We start from the raw sequence: 25,328 nt of genomic DNA, 5'->3' as shown, positions 1-25,328 counted from the left end.
GGTGCAATTCTCAGCCACCTCGAACTCCCCGCTGAGCCAGGCATTGACAGAACATCTCTTTGTGGAGCGTTGGAGTCTAACAGGCAGGACAGATTTGGGATTAGGTTTAACTTTGTTGTACTGGAAATGGAAAGCAGTACTTCACTGTTAACTAAACGGTATTATTTTGGAATGAGTTAATTTAAGGGAGCTCTGAAGCAATGTAGAAGCAGACCCTGACTTGGTGGTTCTGCACGCACTGACACCCTGTGGTCTTGCTGGAGGTATCTCCCTGCTCTGATGCCACGAAGTCCACACTGGTCAGCTGCAAATTATGTGAAACCTTTATCTTGGAGTCGTTCCTGGAAATCTAGTAAGAGACTTATGTTGAGTCCAGAAAACGTCTCATCTGAGAGATCAAAAGACAAAAACACCTTGTATTTAACCTCTTCCTGGTTCCTCTTATTTAATCAGCAGCTGTTCTTTGAAAGCTGTCTCTGTTTCCTTCAGCAAAGAGGAGTTCATGCTGCTTAGAAAGCAGCAGAAGAAAGCAGCTTCAAGACTAGCATTTTTTAAATTGTGATTTAAAGTCAATCTTTACATTAGTTATCCAAACAGAATGTTTATTTCAAGTGTGTTTTTCCCTGGGTTGATTACTTGCTCTAGGAAGATCTGCCAGTCCGTAATTTTCCCCATGTGGTGGATGAGGGACTTCACGTCAGGAACATCTGCTGTACACTTCTAGCTAACCTGGCCCTCCCAGGGGGCAGGGCTGCAGAACAGGAGATCTTGTGCTATGAGGAAAAGAAGCCTCTGCACGGAAGGATTTTTTTCATGACAGGTTTTTCCGATAAGCGTGTTTTCTATTCTGCCATTCAAAGCCAGGACAATATCAGAAAGAGCCTTACAGAGCTGGCAGCAGCTGGAAGATGACAGAGTCAGGCAGAATTGTACCTTCAAGAAGGCAGACAGGGCAATTCAGTCCTTATTAACAATAAAGGGAGAAAATAAAGAATTAAATTTAAATTTCCTTACAATGTGTATTTTTAGAAGCTATATTTGATTTAACAGGTATCACAGGGAGGGAAAATGAAAAGTTGTAAACAAAATGCTTAAGAGAGGTTCTTTTTTTGCTTGTAATAATTCATGACTGCTCTGTGGTAAGGCTGCAGACCTGATTGATCACTCTTATATTCTCATCTAATGCCAATGAAACTAGACTGATTTCCACAAATCTGGCATGAAACTGGAATAAAAAAGTGGTGAATTAGGCACTCTAATTCCCTTCTGAGATTTGTGTGATATAAACAAATACATTTAGATTCACATTTGAGGTTTGTAATGTCTCCAGTTCCTTCCAAACCAGATTAGGAACTCAGAATGTATGTTTTAAAGAAATGTTGATCTGTTTAATTTATGAAAGGTGGTTTTATTGCATATTCTTATAGCTGTGCAGTTGAAGGTGGGTCTTTGGATACTGTCTGTCTGACATTCAGAGATATAGATGTTGTTTGGATTAAATGCTGTTGTGTGTGTAAGAAGGAGAAGAATGAGCATTCTTTTCATTTAGAGGTTGTCTTTGAGCACCATTAGGAAGGATTCAGCCTGACAAAGTGTATTGCTGCCCCTACTCCGAGTACCGGTAACGGCTATTTGAGTATTGAAGGTGGGAAATGCAGAGCTATGTAAATATAAATGAGCTAACTTACCTGGAAAGAAAATTTTAAATGTCCAAACAGCTGATTAGCCCGGCCTGGGCATTTTTCTGAACTACAAAAAGGGGCTAGTTACAGTCAGGAGCTAGTTGGGAAACGCTCCCATATGATCACCCAGGAGCAAGAGAGGCAAGAGGTCCTACTGTTATGGTAACACTGGACCCTTCCCATGCCATGTACCTTAACTGAAAACATCAGATAGAACAAGCATGCAAATGCTTGTGTATATAGCAAATTCCTCCCTCTCCTATGTTTTTACTGACATTTCCTATACAAATTTAATTATTAGAGTTCCCTAAATGGCCAGACAGTAATGTAGATGTTGATTAATGTGTGAGATTTAGAAGAACTGTAACGCGTGCACTCTTTGTCAGCACTTGACTGAGGAGGCGAGCAGACCCTCCTGCTACGTTTACCACAGCTGCTGGGATACTGGAGTTTAATGAGGTGCTTTTGCAATGTGAAGATTTTCAGAAACATAAACACGTGCCAGGAGGGCTTACCAGAATATTTTTTATAATTAAATGTAATTACATCTATACCCACAAATATTCTTTGAAAGATAAAGGCAAATAAAAACCAGCAAGCAAGTGTCAAACAATTAACTACATAAACATTTTCTATGTTTGCCTTTTTGGTCTTCTTTCCATTTTGTAATTCAGTGGTCTAGCAAAACCCATGAGGTGCTAGGTGATCTGGCAATTCATAGTTAGAACTCTGGCAAAAGCAGAGCATGAAATATTTTTTGATCCTACTTTGTCTTCTGGGGGAAAGGAAATATAGTTTTGATGGTAGAAAAATGCAAAATAGCATAATGGCAATCAATTTCTGTATCAAGTTTCAATGAGGTGCTTTTACAAATATCAATGAAAAATACAAACAGTGGTGGTCAAACACCAGTGAGGCAAGCTGGTAGCTTTTAAAACATCCTTCTTTTACTGATGATGAAATTGAAATGTGAAATGACTGAAACCAAATTTTCAGAAAATTTCAAGTTTTTGTGCTACTAAGTGGCAGGAGAATAAAGAATTATTTGGAAAATTATCTGTTTCTTTTCCTGGACCCTAAAATTGTGTGGGTTGTACGTTTAAATGTAGGATTTTGAAACATATGATCTGTCTTGTCGCATAATTTGCACATAGCAAGACTGGGGGCAGAGCTCTGCTGCCTACTGTCCAAGCACACAAACATCCTCCAACCCCACAGCAGGAACCTTCCTCTCCAACACAGGAGATGGCTAAGTGGAGCCAGAGCCAGGAAAATTATTTTCCTTTTCCAACTATATGTCATCATTAATCACATTGATCAGAAGTCAGCAATCAGTTCAATTCTTTCACATTTTTTGAGAAAGAAAGCTTTGCTCATGAACATAGTGCTGTTTGGCCATGGAGACATTTCCTCAAAAGTAGTCACATGAAATGACACCAATTGAACCGTTTCATATCAGTGGCATCATCTGTCTCTGTCTTGGGGTGCCCTGCACTGAAGTTTGCATGTGGAAGGCTGGATCCGTGCTTCTGTTCACCTACTTTGCTCTCAGTGTTTATACAGGGGTGGAGGACAGGAATGTAAGAAGGCGTCAGATTGACCATGACACTGTGTTCTCAAAGTTTTTCTTCAGGTTCATTTCTTTCAGATATAAACCATTCTTTTAAAATCATTCTTTACCTAAAACCTATTATGGCCCTGCGGCTCATAGGCTGTTTCCACTATCTGAGCAATTAAGGAGTATATTTTTTATTATTTTTAAGGGAAAATTTAGACACTGTGACAAAACCTGCCCAAATCAAGAGCCCTGTCACCCCCCCACGATTTTTATCTGAAACTTTTCAGGGTTTTTTTTCCCAAAGAAAATTCCAAACTCCCTACATGAAGCTTTCTCCAACAATTATGACAGCTTCTAATTGAGTTTGTTTTGTGTAAAAGCTGGCCTCTTTGACCTGTTCTGTTCCTCCACTGCCTGTCTGAAATCCTACAGAAAAGGCTTTTTTTTTGCTCTTGCCAAAGGGAAAGAAAGCAGGGTACTTAGCTGCATAAGCCTTCGCCAGATGACTCCACTGCAGAGCCCATGGGTGACATCAGAGGCCAAGTCTTTTAGAATAGGTCACCTCTTGCCCTGCATAGCTACTCCAAGTCCATTAACATTATCCAGTGGGACAAGAGAGGCAGGTTAATTCTGATCTTACTCTAAAATGACCATAAGTTTTCCCTCAGCATGGTCATGACATTTACACAATAGTGGAGATTCACAGGAAAAGCAGTGAGGGACATCAAACAGTTGCCATCCTGGTTATTACCAGCCTCCTTCCGTTCCATTCATTTCTGACTTCATATATTGACACCTTTAGGGTAGGCTGACTTACTATGCCAGCTTATCTGGGTGGCTGTGCTAATAAACATTCAAAAGAGTTATGCTAACAAGAATATGTGGGAGACAAATCCCTTGGTGTTTCTTCCTCCATATTTTAACAATATAGCCTGGCCATATTTTGCAGGTTTCCCTGGGAGTGGGTGCTATAAAACTAAACTTGGAGCTCCAATGCTGAAGTGGGCTCTCTGCAGTGGATGGACTTTCAGAAGTGTCTCTCCTTAAAGAAATAAGGCTTCATTTCAGAAAGTCTTTTTATGTGTCTGGACTAATGAAAATGTCCTTTAGGCGAAACCTTTCACTGATGAACATGGACCATTTTTCTTCCTGAGGGCAATGACTCAAGCCTGAAATCCTGTTTATTTTGCTAGGTACGTCTCCAGTCTACGTGATGTAAGAGCCACACTAGCCTCAGACAGTATTCCCCCAGCACAGGGAAAGTCCTCAACTGCTTTTTCCTCAGCATAGATGTAAAAAAACCTCTAAAACTCCATTCTTATTTTCATTTACCTTGACTTCTGACAACCTGGGTATGTACCAGCCTGTTTTTAGTCCTTCATAAGTTTTCTATTATACCACTTAAAGAAAAACACAAAAACTGACAAGAAATTACTTAAGTAATTAGATTCCTGCAAGCTAATTAGAGCAGCCAAGAATAAGTTAAACCGGAAAAAGCCATCTGTTGAGATTTGGAGTATAACACAGGGTTGTGTTCTGTGAACAATGTCATGGTCTGTAGGAGAGGAAAACGGAGCATCATTAAAAAGTCTTCTTCACTCTCGGCCTCAAAGAGAGAGCAAGCCTGTAGGGAGAAGTTATCTACCAAGAGCCTGGGTTTTGTTTCATATAAGATAAAGAGCTGATCACTTGAATTCACATTCTCCATGATATGATTGCCTAGTTATAGACATGATAAGGAAATTTCTCATTCTGTATAAAATATGACTTTTTTTGTGAACAGAATCCTGACTGTACAGCAGTCAATGGGAATTAAAGGATGCTGAGAAATCAGGGATTTTATTTATCTCCTGTGAATCAAGTGTTATCACAGTCTGATATTTGTGATTTTGTTTCTGATTTTTTCCTAATCCCTCTCAAGGAATTTATGCTCAAAGGGTTCACTAAAGTAATATAATTTCTACTTGTCAGCAGTTTTGAGAGGGTTTTAAGGGTGGGGAATGAGTGGATTGTTTGACTTCAATAGATGGATATGTCTAATTTGAAGTATCTAACTGATTATGTTCTTTCTTACCTTGTACCTTCTATTCTCACCACAAATTTTGTTGTCACAGAAATTGTCTACACAGAGTTTCCCAATGCTAGAACTGACCTGTTGTAGTGAGAGCATTAGATCCTACATACATTGTCTGTTACAAGGACACTCTCTTAGTAAGGCCGTTTTGAGAAGATTTCATTAATTTATTAGACTGTTTTCAAAGCATTTTAAGTTACACTGGAAAAACACTATTTGTCCAAGGAAAAATGTTCAAGTAGTTATTAATGTAATCCTCCATTTAGACCAAGATAACTCTATGTGTTTCCCCAGGCAGGGAGCTTTTGACTGAACTTCAGCACATAGTGCACTCCATCTCTGCTCTCTGTCATCACTTAGTTACCCCTTTGCTTCTACTCCAACTCCACTGTCCCTGTCTCTCCTTACTACCTCAGCTACATACAAGCAATTCTATCTTCTTTCTGTGTCTCCCTTGTCTTTCATTTTTTCTTCCTCCTCTACAGAAAGAGGTTCTGTTTATTTTCTGCTCTCTTCCTCAGTCCATGGCACTCAGAGATTTCAGCTTTTCTTGTTCACATCCCTCATCACCTGTGCTTAAAAATTTATATTCTCCATTGCGTCTTTTCTATCAAAAAGCCTGAGAAAAATAAGTATGCAATGGCCTTTCTGTCCTCAAAAATTAATGCATGACAAAATGTACCATTGACCAAACTGCATCTCCATCCAGTTCTACTGTTCCCTCCATCCCACAGCTCACTTGCAACACTTCATGTCCTCAAGTTTGTCTCTTTTTCTCCTTTAGGTTTATTTCTGATGTCTGTTTACTGGATTTGAAAACTATTGTTTGTGTGATTTTATAAGTCATTCTTAAATTTCCACATTGTTGGATGCTATTCATTGGCACTGTTTGTCCTGTGGATGTGAATGGTTTCTCAAACTCCATACAGGGCCAGTTCTTGTTTGCAAAGTTGTCTGTCATATATGGGCCACTGGGTGAAAGGCTGGAAATGTTCTGATTCTGCTAGCTTTAATGACACCTGATTAAGAACAGTAAGTGTACAAGCTGAAAGGATTAGATTTGTGCACATCCTTAGGTAAAATTTCTTTACTGCAAGAGTGGTGAAGCATTGGAACAGGCAGCCCAGGGAAGTGGTGGATTCAAAAAGCAGGTAGATGGGGCACTTCAGGACATGGTTTAGTAGGCGTGGTGATGTTGGACTTGATGATCTTCGAGGTCTTTTCCAACCTTAATGATTCTATGACTCTATGAACAAGACCTGAAATCCAACAAAAATATTGACTGAAGGTTTTGCTCCTTATGCAAGCCTAAGTTTGGGTTCACAATGCATATCTTGAGTCTGGGCACATGTAGAGTTTCAGGAATGAATGGCAATTAACTTACTTTTCATTGTTCTCTGCTGAAGGTTCTTGATTCATTCAAATCTCATCTTCCAACCTAAATCCAAGATCCTGAGCTAAAAAAAATAATAAAATGCAGCACTGAATCGTTGAGGTCCATGTCCATTTGGTATACAACTAATAAGAAAGATTGCAAGCACATAAATAATCACCCATTTACCCAGCTGAACTTTGTACTACAAAGTGTTTTACAAAGAAGAATAGACACTGCTGTGCTTAAATAGGAACTGCTACAGTTATTTACAGATAGGGAAGTCAAGAAAGAGGTTAGTCACCTTACCGAAGTTCATATAAATGTCAGTGACAGGAACTGGCCTCCTGAGTGTCCTGTCTAATTCTGTGGAACTGTGCTTTAGTAATCACCACAACTTTCAACCACACTTTTTAACCTTGACAGTATTCATTTGAATGTAATGTCTTTCATGTAAAGGTAATGGAAAATATATGAATTGAAAAATCCAATAAGTCAACTCATGTTTGTAAGATGCACAGATACAAAGCTAAAGAATACAATAGAAAATGTAGTCAGTCTGCCTGGACTGGCTCTTCCCCTCACACACAGCACACCACAAGCAGCCAAAATTTAGAGAATAAGTCAGATGAAATGATATTGCCTAGATCTAATTCTTCCCTCAAACCTACATTTACAGATCTGCCACACCTCGGTGGAAATTGCAGTGGTATCTGCAAGTGGAAAATTTTATAAAGGGCGTTGGTACACTGAGAGATTAATGGCTCTGTTCTTAATGGCATTTTATTTTAGAGCTACAGACTACTGTGCATCAAATGTCCCATGTGGTATTTGTCAAATATTTGGGAAATCATTATCAAGAGACCATCAAGTTCTGACCATCAAGACAGCAGTAGAAACATAATTTATTCTCATGCATAGACTGGTTAAGGGCAACTATGAGGAAGATCTTTGACACTCCTCTGCTTCTTACAATTTTATTTAGTTGTTCAAACAGTTTCTCAGAAATGATTGTTTTCATTAGAAATGTCTATTTCTGCTATGCCTATAGCCCAAAGCAAATTAAGGCAAAAACACCAAGAAGTACCAGGAAAAAAATTACAGTCACTTCTGATACTACACCAGTAATGTAATGAAATTTTAAGATTAAATATTAGGTTTTGTTAAGCTTTGGTTTGATAATTTTACTATTAATGCTCGATGCCCTTTTGGACTAGTACTGGAATATTAATAATTTAACTGAGGCTAGGTTCTTATTGATTGTTATTTGAGTCCAGTAGAGCCCTTTGTGAGTTTGCTGCACACTGGCAACTAAGGCTTTGCTCAGCATACAAGAAAGTGCAGTCCCTGGGCAAAGCAGCCACATATCCCAACAGACACCAGTGAGCTCAGAGCCCCGCTGGGACACTGGCCGAAGGAACTGCTGCTAAATACATTTCATCACTTGCTGTTAATTTACAGACAAAGAATGGGAGTTAAGTGCTTTCCATGTAGCCCTTATGTCTAAATGCCAATCAGGGCCTCTGGTTTTCTGAGGCAACGAAAAGAGAAAGAAAGCTGTAAATCAGAAGGGTAATGTTGTATTTATAATAGTGTTGCAGGGTTTGGGGCAGAGCTGCAAGCGTTAGCACTGAGAAATGCTTTTGTACTAACTTTTCTTTTTCCATATCTTTACTTCCACTAGAGAAAGATGAGAAAAGAACAAATATCTCACAGGCAGAGGTAAGTGATTAAAAAAAAGCCAAAACAAACCCAGAATTTATTGTTAAAATAGATACATGGTTGAAAGTCCTTTGAAACTCACTGATTCTTCCTAGTTAATATTTTATTTGCATTGTCATGCCATCTTCAGTAACACAGGTTTTTAAGAGGACCATCACTTTCAAACCAGGGCTACGTAAACCCATGTTGCATCTTCTGCTGGCTCCTTCTCCTTGTAGCAGGGAACTGGGTAAGGCAGGTTTCCCCTCTGCCTTGCTGCTGTGCCCTAGCAAATCACAGCAAATCTGCCCAAGATGACCCTGACAGGTCATTGCTTTGGGTCTGCAGATCACTGCTGGTCCACAAAAGCATTGCAAACTCCTCTCTCCTCTTCCCATCATTTGCCAAACCCACAGCAGGCAGTCTGCTGATGTCGTTTGCAGAAAAGTTTAAAGTTGGCTCCTTCGATCTCATTTACTAACCTTGCCTTGCATGGCTCCTGCAATTCTCTGATCTCTTTCTCCTTCACTCGTTCATTGCTCAGAGAAGCAGGCGGCTCTTTAAATAGCAGTAGGAGGTATTGATTGGTTCAAATTTGGACTCAAATACAGACATAAAGATTTACTGGGGTGAGGATCAACAACCTATCCCACCATGTACATAAATAGCTTTCTCTTTTAAAAGAAGATGATATTTTATTTATAAATGTTATGATTTCATCCATTGTGATACGGTAAGGTAATAGGACTGACCATACTGGAGTGAAAATAGTTTTCCTAAGAGCAGTCTCAAATGTTCCTTGAAGAAATAGATCTGATTTAAATTCACAGAGTATATACCAGTGAAAGCACTAGAGAAAAAAGGCATTTTTAGCAAATATTTGAGAATAGGTAACATAGTTATGACCAAATACAACTAGAAATTAATTAGCTGAGAAAAAATAAAGATTGCCTACACACAGCTTTTTTTTAACCTTCTTCTTAGGAATGTGATATGGTGCTTATGTCTTCAAAATCTGGCTATGTACATGACCTTACGGAGTTTTACTATCCTTTGTATGTGGACATATTTCCTGTTAGTATAATATAAACGCCATTAAACTCTTTCCTTTTGCAAAAGTTGCTCTGCTTTAGCCCTGGAATGTATTCTGATTAGGTTTTTGCTATCTATACATTAGTATAATTATACTACTATTAGTCTATGTGTAATTTTACTACCATTATTTTGGAATAATTTATGTTTGTGCATAGATGTGATTTTGGAACCACAAAAAGTTTACTGTGTCTAAATATATCACTTAAATCAGTCCCAGTTAAAGGCTGAGTGATTGGTTGCTGAAATTATTATTTTAGGATTAATAGAACACATTGAAAAAAGTGCAGGGAAAGGGATCTTCCATTTCTTTATGTAAAAATTTATATATTAATAATTTCAGTACTACCTTACCTATACATTGCATTGTATTTAATTGGAATATTGATTAATGCAAACCTTGCAGCCATTCTAATATATGTAAACATTTATTTGTACAGTGAGAATCGGTTACATAGACTGTTAAAAGCAGAGGCTATCTTAATTTTATTCTTAACTATTGGTTTAGAGTCAAGGGTAATTTTCAGCAGTATTGGGTCTGTTTTGCCTGGAAGCCATAAAGGTTGTCCGTTAAACCCATATTTTGTCTACTGAGTTTTAGTTTTCCCTGTGTTCATGAGAGCCAGGGGACTGGCGTCAGATTTATACAATATCTGTTTCTTAGAAACTTCTCAGACTGGTGTGTGCGTCCTCTGAATGCAGCTGTGGAACAAGACCCAGAGCTGCCCTGACAGAAACTTGTCCCGGTGCTCATCTCTTACTGCCTCTCTCTGTGTTTTGTCCCTCCCCAGTCCCAGAGTGCGTCTCCCAAGCAAAGGAAGCAGAGCGTCTTCACCCCACCTGCCCTCAAAGGTACTGTGCAGGTACTGTCTCTGCCCTGGCTGGGCACGCTCCCCTCGTGCTGTGGCTTTGTGTCTTATCCTGCACAGGAAACTGTGGCGACTTAGAAATGGCTCTCTGCCCATGAGCAGTGCAACTGCTAAAGGTTCATGATTAACCATTAATTTTTTTGTACTTTTAAGTGACTTTCTGGCATTGACCGTCTGCCTGATACTGACTGTGTATTTATCCTCACCACAGAATCTTGCAGCACTGGCAAATCTATTTTTTTTTTAAAAAGAATCTATTCCTGCAAAGCCTTGATGCTTTTATTAGTTTGAGATAACAGATATTTCCGTCCCAAACATTCAAGAGAACACCTGGAATACCTAAGCTTTATAAGTGCTGGCCCCATACAGCTCGCTGTTTCTTATTTAAACCACTCCTGTACACACTGCTTCCCTTTCCAGGCAGCTGTGAAAAGGAGAACAGCCAAAATTATGAGCTAAGTATCTTGCCATAGAGGCACGAAGCCTTTCTTTTGAAGAAAGGGGAAACGAGAAATTTTGGTAGATGTCTAAAGGCTTAGGTGCTATTCAAGAATGAACATAAAAGTAGCAGGAATATTACCTGGGATCCAAACAACAATGTTTAGACCTTGTTTCTCAAATCACTCTGAACAGAGTTTGACTTGATGAGGCTTGCAGTGAAGCAAGATCCGTAGTGATTCACCAGCTTCAGCCTGACACTTGTCAGTGCCCATCATTTCAAACTGCAGACCAAAGGCTGTCCTGCCAAGTTGTCATCTGATAGGTAATGAATACCCTCAATTTCCATTCCTTCGGCTTAAAACAATTTATTACCTGGCAAAAAGGTAAGATATCTCATTTGTTGTGTCAAACACTGCTGCTATCATTAGGTAATTTACTGTATCAGCCAGTTCTACATATCTTATGCAGCACCTTCAGTTCCCTAACACTCCCCCTAACACAACACTTGAAACATCACTCGGGTGCCACGTAAGACTTGCTGTCTGTCAAAATAGGCTAAAGTATGTGTACTGCATATTAGAAATAATCATATTATAGTGAATTATAATTATAGAAGAAAGAAACTTTTCATGGTACTAACACCTAATGATCTCACTGTTGTATTATTCTGCTGTACAAGCCTAAACTAAACACTGTGCAAATGAAGTGCTCTGTGAAACAAGTCCTTATATCTTCTCCAAAGGACTGCAGCCTACTTAATGTTACCTTTAACATCCTGATGAGACCTGGGGAAGTATCTGGCACGGTTTGCCTCTAAACCAATCTAATTCCCAGGAACAGCAGGAAAGGTAGCTCACAACTAGCCTGAAATACGTTGTAAGCAGAACAAAGCAAAACACAAAATGCCTCACCACAATACCTTAACAGCCTAAACTATGCAGTATTCCCAGATATTCCCAGATACACAGTTGGACATCTGGAAGCTGATAACCCTTCCTGTAAGCAGGCTGCAGATTTACCATACTGTAACTACCATAAAGACTATCCTTTTAATTTAAAAATGACATGAATAAGAACATTCATTATTCGTTGCTCTTCATTGTTACGAAAACATGAATATTATTTTGTTTAGATTAAGAGATTAGTAGGCAAATATATAGCAGTGTGAAATACACAATGCTATGAAAGCATTACTGAGAAACAGAGGATTTGTAATGATTTAAATTATTCTAGTTTTATAGCAGTTGAAGATAGCAATATTCAGCAATATTTTCAGAAAAACAGGTTTCATAACTGCATGATATTCCCACAGCTTTCATATGTTTATTTCCTGACAGCTATTTCTGCCTCGGTATATTCACAACATAGTATTCAATATACAATAAAGAATGAGATTCTGCATGCTGACTCTCCCTCCTTAACACTTTCTTTGGCTACTCTGTATTTGCCAGGACTGTTATTAATGGAAGGTAGGATAGACTGTAATCTGGTGCCTTACATTTAAAGACAGGGCTGATAAATCTCCATCGAACAGAGCTCATAGCGGGAAAGAGGGACAAACATTTTCATTTGTTAATTTTTCTGACATTTTAGTAGTTCTTAGCTGCTTTTAACTTCAAGTTTCCAGAAGTAAGCCAAGCTCACTGACAGGTGCGGGGCCTGGAATCTTAGACAGCAGCCGTGTGTGGAAAGCTGTAGGAGAGACCAGGGGCCATGGCACAAGCTTAACTCTATGCCTGCAGCATAGAGGTGGTCAGGAGAAACAGTGGAGAGAGTCATACTTCAGCCTGACTCCAAATATCCAAGTAGCTCTTGAGATTATTATTTCTTCTTTGAACTGGAAATATTTTTGCTGCACTTCTTGCAAGTTCCTTGAAATAAATACAAAACTGTGTGAGAGAAAAGTTGCTGGTTTCATGAACTCGTGTCTAAGCAAGAGAGAGATAAACCAAGAGAAAATAAACCTGCATATTGTGACTACAAACAAAATAGGAAATTGTTGACGTGGTGAAAAGGAGCAAAAGATACATCAGGCAATTGTTGTGACCAGTTACAGTACCAGGACAATACTACATGTTACATGGAATATGCAAATACATGAAAATGTATGAAATAAATGAAAATGCAGTACTACTGAGGTTCTACATGTCATAGCAAATAAATGGAGATCAGCTTCTTAGTTAAATGTGGGCATATTTTTCCCCTCTGCCATAGCAGCCACCTAAACTAAAAGACAGTGTTGTTATCTGCCTGAGATCATCCCAAATATTTTGGTTCTGTCCTTACCACAGCTTGCTCTGGCTTGAGGCGGGTCTGTAGTTGCTGCAGCAAGCTGTAGCAAACCCATGCGTCTGCACAGCCAGTGTCATGTCACGGTGCAACAAGCATATTCTTATTAGTATATATTTGTGTGTACTTTGGCTCCTGCTTTTACTTTCCTATATGCAAATGCATCAGAGTCCCTACAGAAACAGCAAGTAACTGACTCATCTCAGGGCATTGTTCTTTTAACTGAAATACAGTGTGCTGGAAAAATCAATGTGAAAACTATTGATTTAAGCAGTAATCTGGAGAATTAATCAGACAGCAAACCAGATAACAGCTCAGTGTAGTGTTCTTGTTAGTATTATATTACCAAACCTAATGGATGTCATTTTGCTTTCAAAATATTTCTTCTTCTAACCCTGCTACACTACCATTTGATAATTTCACACTCTTATGTAGCATGCGATGCTTGCAGAAGTCAGTATTTGAAGATTGCATCAAATTAACCCATCCTATTTTCAGTATGTTGCATATTTATATATATACAAGATATAAATTTATATTTATATATTTTATCTATATTATTATCTATACATATTTATATATGCACTTATATATATAAAAATTTGTATATTTTCTTCCTGTCAAACTTTTTTCCAGGTATAGCAGCAGTCTTAACTGAGGATTCATCACCTTATCTCCCCTGTTTATGTCACTTTTTTTCTTTTGTTATTCTTGGGCTTTTATGTATAAACTTTAAATTCTGTCACCCTTCTATAGATTCCAAAACTCTGAAATGCTTATCTTTAGTCTCCTCTACTTTCTTTCATTTTAAGTTCTTCTTTGTATATGGAGTTTGGCTTGAACCCATCTATGAAAACCACTATAAAACAACTAAAGGAAATCTTCTGCATTTGAAGAAGCACCAGTTTTACCTAAGGACATGTTTTCCAGCCAGTATTCATTGCATAAGGCCTATTTCTCTTATTTACTAATCTGCTTCTTGTTCTGTGTGACAAAACCAGGTAGAATCCTTCAGTCCTTTCCCTCTGTATCAAAGTAGACATGCAACTGTTTTAGCACAGACATCCATCCACCCATCCATCCCAAAATAGCCTCTTTAGAGATATCTTCATTATTCTGGTCAGTGGGTTAGAGGAACCACTGGAAGTATTTTTGGATTCCCACCCTTTTCCCCTCACATGCACCAGAGCAATCTCAAACGAGACAACAGTCCTCCTAGGTAGAGAGAGACCAAGTGGAAGGCAGCTCAGACTGCCAAGGCAGAAGCAGATTGCACTCAACCCAGGTAATGGTACTTTCTTGGTAACACATTATCACTTGAAAATCGAAAGAGCACATTTGAGTGTCAGAGCTGCAACTGCAACTTTCCCTCCCCACACATACTTTGTACTGAGGCAGGTTTCTTTTTACCTAGATAGTGACATCTTGTTTGATAACTCAGCTCATCCTTGAAAGGAAACGCAGAATGAATTGAGAGGAAGCAAGGTTTACAAAGAAAAACAGAAGACAGCCTGAGCTGTTCCCAAACCTGCATTGCTCCCTAGAGCTCCCAAGTCCCCACATTATCTACCAGCTATTGCTATGAAAGCTAGCAGCTATTTAAATACCATATAGGTCTCCCCCTATGAAGGAAGTGCACATTCCCGAGTAGTTTGGGGATTTCAATAGCACTGAGCCCGCTAGTGTGGGTGTGCTAGAGGTCAGGGAAATAGGAAACTTTCCCTCGTCCTACTTCGCCCTGCAGGAGGCTATTTAGATCAGCATCAAGATCCTGCGAATGTCAGTGGGCTTTAAAGAATGTTCTTGCATCTATCTATATTTGCTGGATCACCTTTTCAATTAGCTGCCATAAAACAATAATTAAAGTCTTTCACCACAGAGGTGAAACATACCTTTACTGTTTTTCCTCTCAGTCTTTTGGGAAATGTATCCTTTAAATTCCCCTCTTAATGTATTTTTCTTTGCACAGAAACAAAGACTTTTACTTGAGCTACACCCAGATACAACATCTGAAGTGGGATTAAATCTGAGTTGTTAGAAATCTAAGGGCTGTTCAAAGACATGATTTTGGTTTGGCTCAAAACAACCAGGACTCCCTGCTGTTCCCAAAGTGTTCAGACCCAGGGATTTGGTACATGCATAATGCTGGTGTTTACAATGATGGTTGATATTAAATGAGCTTTTCCTAGCTTCTGCCATGAATTCCAGATTCTCGGCTTGTTTAGTGCCTGCTTGTTCTTTTCTCCAAAGGAAACAACAGGCAGAATAAATTATTAAGATCATGATGTCCCTCCTGAAATACGTAATTTATTAGAAGCAATTAGTACAGTATGTGGCCCTCATCCAAATTTGTAACCCCTTAGGCCAGCCTGATGATGCCTGATGCATCTCATTACTTTGTGACTGAAGGTTAACAAGGACCATGGATAGAGTCTGGAGACTTAATGGATTATTGTTAGTGTGGTAAGCACTGAGTTTGGAGCCCATGAGAATCATCATGGAACAAAACGCTCAGGCTAAATTTATTTTGAGTGGCAGAGGAATGAAGTTTTTAAATCCTAAGCAGTAACTACAGAAACTTGTATCATTTTACAGGCTGCCCTCTTAGATGGCAAACTCTATGAAGAGCTTCTAGTATTGACAGAAGTGTAAGAAAAGGAAACATCATATTATACTAGAAAGAAAAATATTGTTTCTGTGTGATTTCTGCCTCATACACAGTTTTAAATTTAATTTTTAGGAAATTAATATTAGGCATATCTTATACGGTTTTCTGAACATCAAGCCCAGGTCTATGAAAATTCACAGGCTGTGGGCTGGTGCTCAGCCAGGCTTTTCTGGTAAGTCTGGCTCAGGAAATCACATTTTCCCAATCTCTGCAATGGTGATCCACATGATTGTGCTGCACTGGTGCCATAAGGGCAGAAGAAAAGAAGGAGATGGTTTTCAACAATTCTTTCAGTCCTCAATGTGTACTTCAGACATTCTTGCTTTTCCAATGGACTAAAAGACTGCAATTAATACTGGGCAGACTGCTAGGACTCCTTCACAAAAGCAGGCACCATCCAGTAGCTGAAGCAATTCCCTTTTTCATGCTCAAGTCCTACTCTAATTCCTTAGCAGATCTGTGGTGTTCCTAGAACAGCATCTTTTCATTAGCTTGGTGGCACTCATTCTTCAATACATTACTTTTAGGTAGAAGATCTATCTCAGTAAGTTTTTTTCTCAGGTAACAGAAGGCAAAGCTCTGCAGCTTTATTCTAGTGCACTGCTCTTGTTTGTTTGTGTGTTGTGATATGACAAAGTGCTGTCAGTGCATTTAGTTTCATGAGTGGAAGTCCTACAGCTGCCTGGACCTCTTGAAATACTGGGAAAAGAAAATTCATGTTGCAGTCTTGTATCATTACATTTTTTTCTTTTGCTTAATGAGATGATAAAAGAAAGATGCAGCTTTGGTTTCAAAACTAGTTCTTTTCTTCATTTATATACCATTTTTACCAACATCTTAGTGAGACTGCATCTCGATGCAACCACATCACTTAATGTAGTGTGGCCTTGAACAAATTTCCTGGCTATCTGTTCCAAGTGCTACCTTCCAATGCTTGATCTCTTTTTCTCACTCTCCCTACCCTTCTCCCTCCTTCCTCAGACTTCTTCAGTAGTATGATGACAGGAGATACAATTTAAAAAATATAAATTAAGCAAAATTAATTAATGAATCACTGCGTCGGTGAATAGGATACATTAGATTGCTGCCATCTCAAGTTCAGTTGGCTGCCACAATTCTGCTACTGCCCAAAAAGCTGGCAGACACTGCCGCCGTCTGTATTTAATTTCTTACTGTTGGCAGCTTCGAATATGTTTCATTTCACACAACAGGCAGCTTCTGCTTCAAAATGGCTCTGGCCTTAGCTGCAATAAATACCACAGTACCTTTAGAGAGATGGAGGTGTTCAGTGTAGACTAAGCCTCACAGCTGTTCTACAGCAAAACTGGGATGGGATGTTTGTGTTATAACTTGTCATCTACCACTGTTATCTGGCACGTAAAAAAGAAAAGATTGTGCCAAGCATTAATATGGGTCCCTATGTCAAACCCACATGTGGTTTAAGGGCCTGGTCAACACGGACCAAAGTCTAGAGGAGTATTTCCATTGACTTTGTTTGGGTCAGCATGAAGTTTGCATATCTGATAGCTCTTTCTAATTATCATGTTACATTGGCCTCTTTTTAAATGTATGGCTATTTTTATGATAGAAGGGTAAACTTACAAATGGCTGTGAAAAAGAATTTATGACTTGAAAAAATTATTAAGCATTGTTATACTAAATATAGAGCTATGTAAACATCATAGCAACTATTAATTGCTTCTAAGCAGTAACAGATGTCATTAAAAAGTTGACTTTTTAAGAGATAAAATAAGATATTATAGAAAGAGAATGTTGGAGACTTAAATACTTATCTTAAAATATTAAGTAGAAAGCCCACGAAGGACAACACGTGTTGTTCTGGTTGCTTTATATTACAAGATATATTTATAGTGAAATTCCAAAGATTTTGGCAGTGTTGTTCTCTGAACTTGAACAGCTTTTGAAGAAAAGATAATATTTTTGTAGGAGAAGATGTAAGGTTCTTATGAAGCCAGTTATTTGGCAGGGCATTAAATTTTATTTCCTGGCTTCAGCTCTATGTTCTACACTGCAGGTTAACAACCAAGCCACATGGCAGACACTGACTCCACCGGGTCCTGTTGTAATAAATAACACTTGCCTTTTGATTGATTTCAAACATTTAAGATCCTGAATTGATCCCAAGCAAGGTGATGGAATGCAGACCTAGATTACATGTTGCTGCTCCTGTTCATTATTTGACATCTCCTGGGCTCCTGAACAGGAGCTGCAGGATCTTGTGTACAGCAGGGACGAGTTTATTTGTCAGACTCACACCTCTCCTCAGCTCAGTGCCACAAATCAGCCACATCGGGGAGAGCATGCTCCTCCTACAGCATTGCTGGTGGATTTGGCATGTGGAGAGAGAGAGCAGGAACTTGCTCGATTTATATTGAGGTTGTCTGGAGATAGACATATCTACAGTGTATAAATAAAGAGGTACCTCTGTAAGTAGTTTGTTTTTTTTAAAAGCCTCCATACTGTGCAGGGTTATGTCTCATTTAATTTACCCTTAAAAGAAAAGTTTTCCCTGCATTTTTATCTAACTGCGTATTTCTACAGTTCCTTTATGTCTGTTAACGTCTCCTCCCCGTGATGTCAGATTTCACTTACAGAAATCTGCACCTGCAAAAGGCACAGCTGTCCAAAGACAGCATGACAAACTTCAGGCTAGTAGTGAATTTGTATAACATGAATATATTGGGGGCACATCAACCCTATGCAGTGCTACAGACTGGGAGAAGTCTGTCTAGAAAGCTGCCTGGAGGAGAGGGACCTGGGCGTGTTGGTTGACAGCTGACTGAATATGAGCCAGCAGTGTGCCCAGGTGGCCAAGAAGGCCAATGGCATCTTGGCTTGGATCAGAAACGGCGTGACCAGCAGGTCCAGGGAGGTTATCCTCCCTCTGTACTCGGCACTGGTGAGACCGCTCCTCTAATGCTGTGTTCAGTTCTGGGCCCCTCACCACAAGAAAGATGTTGAGGCTCTGGAGTGAGTCCAGAGAAAAGCAACAAAGCTGGTGAAGGGGCTGGAGAACAGGCCTTATGAGGAACTGCTGAGAGAGCTGGGGTTGTTTAGCCTGCAGAAGAGGAGGCTGAGGGGTGACCTCATTGCTCTCTACAACTACCTGAAAGGAGGTTGTAAAGAGGAGGGTGCTGGCCTCTTCTCCCAAGTGACAGGGGACAGGACAAGAGGGAATGGCCTCAAGCTCCGCCAGGGGAGATTTAGGCTGGACATTAGGAAAAAATTCTTCACAGAAAGGGTCGTTGGGCACTGGAACAGGCTGCCCAGGGAGGTGGTTGATTCACCTTCCCTGGAGGTGTTTAAGGCACGGGTGGATGAGGTGCTAAGGGGCATGGTTTAGTGTTTGATAGGAACGGTTGGACTCGATGATCCGGTGGGTCTCTTCCAACCTGGTTATTCTGTGATTCTGTGATTCTGTGTGAATAGCACCACCGGGTACTGAGCAGTGTCTGACGCAGTAAAATCATCCCACAACCTTCCAGCTAAGACTCCATCAGTTGTGCTGGTCCTTATGACCACACGTAAGTATGCGCAGGCTCGCAGTCTGTCAGCAGAGCTCCCAGCACATTCAGTCACTTCTTCTGGGATCTGGGCAGGGAGGGTTAAAAAAATGCAATGATTTCCTCGAGCGTGGCTCTTGCCACCAAACTGCTCATCCAGGGGCAGAAGCTTGCCATTGGTTATTTTACTTTCTACCTGATGGTAGCAAGCTTCTGCCCCTGGATGTGACCTGAGTAAATGTCCAAGTAGTATGTTAGCTTTGTGATAGCCCCGTCTCTGAAAAACGCGGTCCTTATTTTTGCAGTTAGGACAAAAGAAACCTTACTTCTGATTCCTAGGGACCATCTGTGTTGGGTTTCTTGTGGTGGGGATGTTGTTTGCTTTTTTTATAATTTGACTTTTCTTTTGCCCTTTTGAAGTGAATGTCTATTAGTCTGAATTTATTGAAAAGCAAAAATTTTCTAAAGACAGCCATGTGGTTCTCCTCTCCTCCACAATTTCTCTCTTCCTTCTCCCCATGGGAGGCAACATTGCCCAGTTTAGCAGGAACACAGAGTTCCCAAAACCATCCACCAGAGCTTTGGCATGGAGACAAGAATATGAGCAGCCTAAAGATTTCAACCACATCCTTTCAGGCCCTTAGCTAGGATTGAACACTGGCATGAATTATGTGTGTGAATGTGACCAGAAAAACACAGGAAATACTGCAGCTTGCATATGGATCTGAAAAGGGATTCATTTTCCTGTGAGCTGCATTGCCCAGAAGGATGTTCTTTAAAAAGCTCTCATTTGGTGTAGCTGCTAATTTTTCTTGAAACAGTGGGAGGATTTTTCAGGTTTTTCCGCACTCACCCAATGAGTGAACCAAGGTCATTCCATGGGTCTTCTAAAGCCAGTGGAGATTATCAGCAGGCTCTGAACAATACACAGAGTAAATGATTTTAAGAATACATTTAAAAGAACTGAGGAATCTAATGACCACTCAGAAGCAGAAAAATATTCTAAAATGCTTGCTGTGATTATTTCAGCTTAAGGCAACAAGAAGCATATGTAAACACTTGTCTGGCAAACCCTGGAAACTCTGCAAGTCCACAGTCACCCCCTGCAATGGCATCTTTCCAGATGACAAGGACACAGGACACATTGGGACTACACCTGTACTCAAAGAGCAGCAGGAAACCCATGAGCATCTACTCAGCTTAGCCAGGACTGTGTCTGATTTGAGCTATTACACTTAAGAAACATGAGACCCGTTGAATGGAGAAGAGTTGTAGGCAGGGAAAACTGAAGACCTCGGCTGAATGACCTGGGCAGCAGAGCAAGTGGTTGCCTGTATCCCAGAGTGACTATATACCCACAGGCTAGCTGTCCCCTTCAAACAAAAAGGGAGGCAGCAAGTTTTCTTTTCTTTCTGGAATGAGGAGAAATTATAAAAATTCGGCTTTCAATATCCTTGCAATCCCCAAGAAAAATCAGTTATTCAAAAAGTCTAGGGGATTTTTGGCGTGCAAGCTCCCCCTGGTGACACATAGGTGGAGTTCTTTACCACCACCTCTGGTGAATTACTAAATTTTTTTTTTAAGAAGCACGTTGAAAATTTTTGGAAATAGGCAAGAAAGGTTATAAGAGAAGGAGTGGAATTATATTAAAATCTGACTAAAATTTATAATGCCCAAATAAAATCTCCTAGGTTACTACTACATTGCACCTGCACGCTACTGGTATTACCCAAATTCCTGGAGAGGTTATTACCTGATTTTCTTCAAACTCTTAGCAAGATTAAAAGTAAGAATAGTGTTAAAATTAATTTTTACATTTATGAGACTGATATGAATGTGACTAAGCCTTTGCAGAAAAGTCTGCTCTTCTGTACTTTGCCTATATTTTCCACAGTGAAATTGAGTAAACCATAGTAATATTCTTGCTTGTACTTTCCAGAAAATTTGAGAGCAATATTTGTTTTGATTCTCTGACTGTGTAATGAGTGCTAGATAGTGTGCTTCCACTGTGTAATTACATTCTGTTTGTACTTGATGCTGGCTCTGGGGTATTCTGATGCCTCAGGCAAATCAGAAGAGGTAGGTTTCTCACAAGCTCAAGTCACTCTCACAATACAGAGCCACTAAAGATTTCCCCCCTGATGTTTTGCTGCCCATGGCAGCTGCAAAGTGGGACCAGTTGTATCTGCTGTAATGTAAACAGTTTGCAGTGACTCCATTTTATGCTGAATAACTGTATAACAGTAAAGTTACAAAATGCTCAGGAATGTAAGGTTCCATAGCTTCACCTGCATGAGTCCTTGTTTCTTTCCAAGCCAGCTGGCTCCACACAGCTCATGTCCACGCTGCAGATCTTTTTATGGTTCCAAACCATGGGTCTCATCCAGAATGTCCAGTGGACATGTTCTCATGCCTATGCCACTCACTGAACCAGGCTGCGAATTTTCTAGACAAAAGGTGGTTGACACGGACAAAACTGGGGACCTGGCTAATGGTTGGTTGGTGCAGCCAGCATAGGTCAGTGCCCAGAACTGCCTCCTGGTGCTGTTTAGTGTCATTTTGAGCTGAAGTCTACAAGACTTGGGTTCTTTGGATGAAGCACACACTTAGGAGTTAGATGCATAGATTACTTGGAAAAACCTATGTCAAACACTGGGAACAGTACTGAAAATTACAGAAATGTCTCTGTCATCCACACCGCCTCTTCTATGCAATTCCAGACTAGAGTTGCATTTTTATGATTAAATACATTATGTCTTATGAAATAGTAATGATAGGCATGGTTACCCAGGCTACACAATCTGGCATTCATATTAAGTCAGAGTGTGAAAACAAGTATTGGTCTCGGTTTCTTTCAGGAAGACACAGACAGGAATATTATTACAGTTTACTTGATTTCATTGTGGAAAATGAGGAGCTTATATGTAATGAGAGGACATGGGTCAATGGGCACAAATTGAAATACAGAAAATTCAGCTTAAAAATAAGAAAAAACTATTTTTACTTTGCTATCAGAGTGGTCAAACAGTGGAACAAGCTGCCTAGAAAGCTTGTGATGTCGCCATCCTTGGAGATATTAATAATCTCACTCATACAGCTTTGGACAACCTGTCACAGCTAATGTTTTATTGAGCAGGGTTTTGGACTGGGCAGTCTCTGGAGGCACTTTTTATCCTTAACATTTAGGAAATGTAAACATTTCATACTATGGTAATGACAAGCACAGTAAAAACTTCATCCTGCACCTGCCCATACAAGAATTTCACCTTTAAGTCTGATGGATGACATCTTATTTTATGGTAGTGCATTCCTTGCTTCTGTAAGTGAGCTCTTTAAATGTCAGTTTGTTTGGTTGATACTGTGTCTTCAGTGAAAATATCTCAGAATCAAAAATTAGGATTGCAAGCCCCAAGTAAGTAAGCCCTTAACATGAGAACAACCTCTTCAGCACCAGGGGCTGTTAGCAAAACCAGAAGGAATGGGTCTGACCCTCCAGAAACACTCCAGTGCTCCTACGCATTTAAGCTGACCCAATTCATAACTCATATTGTAAAGTTTGCTTTGCTTAGCATGAAATGCCTGCTGTGGAGGGAGGGGGGAAAGATTCAAACTATCTTCAGCTTCAGCCTTTGAAGTGGATCCCAGCTACTTGAGATGATCTCAGCAGCTCACAGGCACTGAGGTGGTGAAAACTTTTCAGTTTTCAGGCTCATTCTTCCTGACAGATTCCTGCCAGGTGTAAGGACTACAGCTACTGTATCTGTAACGTAAAGAAAATGGTAATTGCCTGCTATTCATATACCATTCATGAAGAAACTGTGATCATTTAATGTAGACACTGACTTATCAATCACTCATTTAATCATGATGATGTTTTTGTAACTTTGAAAGAGTTTAAAAAATACTTAAAAGAACTCATTCCAGTGTTTACGATATTGTTGGTGTCAGGTTATGCTGATGCCAAAAGCCTATCTCCTTTGTCACCTTAAGAAGGATCTGAATGGAGATTATAATTATAACTCAGTAGGGAGTTCATCAGCAAATTAACAGAGAAGCTCATAGACTTCTGACAGAAACCAAACAGACTGGATTAATTAAAAGTGAAAGCCACACAGCACGTGGAAGTATGACAGAAAAACACTGACTTGGATTTTTGGCTGACCAGCAAAGATTTTACTCTTGTCTTCATTTTTAATAGCACAACTCACTGGAGAGCTTTTTATCCATACCCTAAAAAATTCAGACTGCACAGAGGACTGAGCAAGAGATTTAAATCTGTCACTGACAAATCTTGCACTATCTATATGCCCCAGACCCTGGGAAGAAATAATAGCCTTAAAAAGAATAACAAAAATAGGAAATATGGATCCAGAATATAAAAAAAGACAGTGGTTAGGGTAGCATGCTAGGCATGGGGGTGAAACAGAAGCAGCTGTGAAACAGCAAAAGCTGCCGAGATGTTATGTGCAGGACTTTATTTACCCTATCATGTACTCAGGCCTCTGAGTATCGTAGCCTCCCCTCCTCTGTCAAGGATTCTCTCCTCACAGGACGAGGCAGTAGGTTTTTGCTCCTCTGTTCAGATTTCCTGACCTCAGAAAAATCCCTGTGTCAGCCAAAATATAATAAGTAGAGCCCCAGTGCAATTGTCCAGGAAAAAGAAAGCAGCTGGATAATACTGTCTGTTAATGTCGGAGTCAAATAAGAATGCCTAAAGAAAACTGAAATACAGCTGCTCAGAAATGGCTCATGAAGTAGTGGAAATGAGAATGTTTCATAAAGCATTTTCAGTAAGATTTTGAATGCAAAAACTTATTTTCCATAGTGTTTTGAATAAATTTTACTGTAGCATGTCTAGATTTTTACATTTAACAAACTAGGCAAAACTAATGCTAATATTAAATGTTTTGGTGCGATGTTTCTTCCTTTTTTTCCTCATAAAGGAAATTGTGAAATTTCAGGGGGTTTTTTCCTAATCACAAGCAAATTAAAGTTTTAAGTCTCCAAGCAAGTGCAAATATTCAGCTGTTGAAGACTGCTACTGTCACTTTTATAAATGTCTTGGCCTGAATCCATCCTGCTTAAACTAAATCAGGCATGGAGTTACCCTGGAGTTTTTGCAGGCTGTCAAAAGAAGAACCATATCCTGGAAGTCTGTTTCTTGCTGCTGATTGTATAAGGAATCACAGGCAACTGCCTTCGTTATTTAGGTATATAAAGGTAAGTGGGCACCTCTGCTTAGCTACAAATCCATGCTGAGCCTTGGACATTGCACAGGGACAGTTTCTATATAGTCACAGTAGTGAGTGAGAAACAATGGAAATAAAGACCTAGGAAGTGGGAAGTAAATCAAGGATAGTTTTGACCATGCTGACTTTCTGCAAGATTTTTCATTATTACAACATGGAGGAGAATCCCATATTTTTGCACTTAAAAGCAAAATGAAAACTCATCAATGTTTAACAAAGAATTCTACACCAGGCAAAACCTTTTTCTATGCTATACTGCATGGCCAAAATTGCTGAGACTGTGATGGCTCTGGCCCTGTGTAACTAAGGATCAGCATTTCCAATTCTAGCCAAAGGGGACATAACTAAAATCTTGGTGAAATCTGGTTCTAGATTCTGTTTACATCTAACCTGTGACTGGACCTACGTTTGACTGCTGGTCCTTGTATGATAATTCAGTTATGTCTGTTAGGTACCTGGAGCACTGATTCTGTATGTGGTCTTAAATGTCTCATATTTCCTCACATCTGCCATGGTATTCACCATTGCAGAAGTGCCTATGTCTCCTCATTACTTATATACTACTTTTTAATCTTGCCTTTTTTAGTTAGAAGGATTCTATACATAAAAATTTTTATTCCTACACAGGTTAGTTACTTTTTGCAGAGAAACTTTCTACGTAAACCTTATCTGCTCAAAGGGGTGTGAATTATTGCTGTATTGCAGTGCAAAATCTTGCCTGAGCAGTACAGAGTTGATCAGGATGAGAATCCTATTCACATGATTAAAGTTTACATCTATAAACATCCCTGGGATTAAAAAAAATCCCT

General features: G+C 39.6%; 1 protein-coding gene across 1 annotated transcript in view; it reads left to right on the top strand.

Annotated features, from left to right (window-relative positions):
- The window catches only part of PPP1R1C (protein phosphatase 1 regulatory inhibitor subunit 1C), a 53,712-nt gene that overhangs the window by 14,363 nt on the left and 14,021 nt on the right, over positions 1 to 25,328 (top strand). Inside the window, 2 exon segments of the mRNA XM_069861002.1 lie at positions 8,371 to 8,408; positions 10,271 to 10,331. Of these exon segments, the coding sequence (XP_069717103.1) occupies positions 8,371 to 8,408; positions 10,271 to 10,331 (99 nt within the window).

This window comes from Phaenicophaeus curvirostris, chromosome 7 (assembly GCF_032191515.1).
Source record: "Phaenicophaeus curvirostris isolate KB17595 chromosome 7, BPBGC_Pcur_1.0, whole genome shotgun sequence".
NCBI classification, from domain to species: domain Eukaryota; kingdom Metazoa; phylum Chordata; class Aves; order Cuculiformes; family Cuculidae; genus Phaenicophaeus; species Phaenicophaeus curvirostris.
This window is presented reverse-complemented; position numbering and strand designations above follow the sequence as displayed.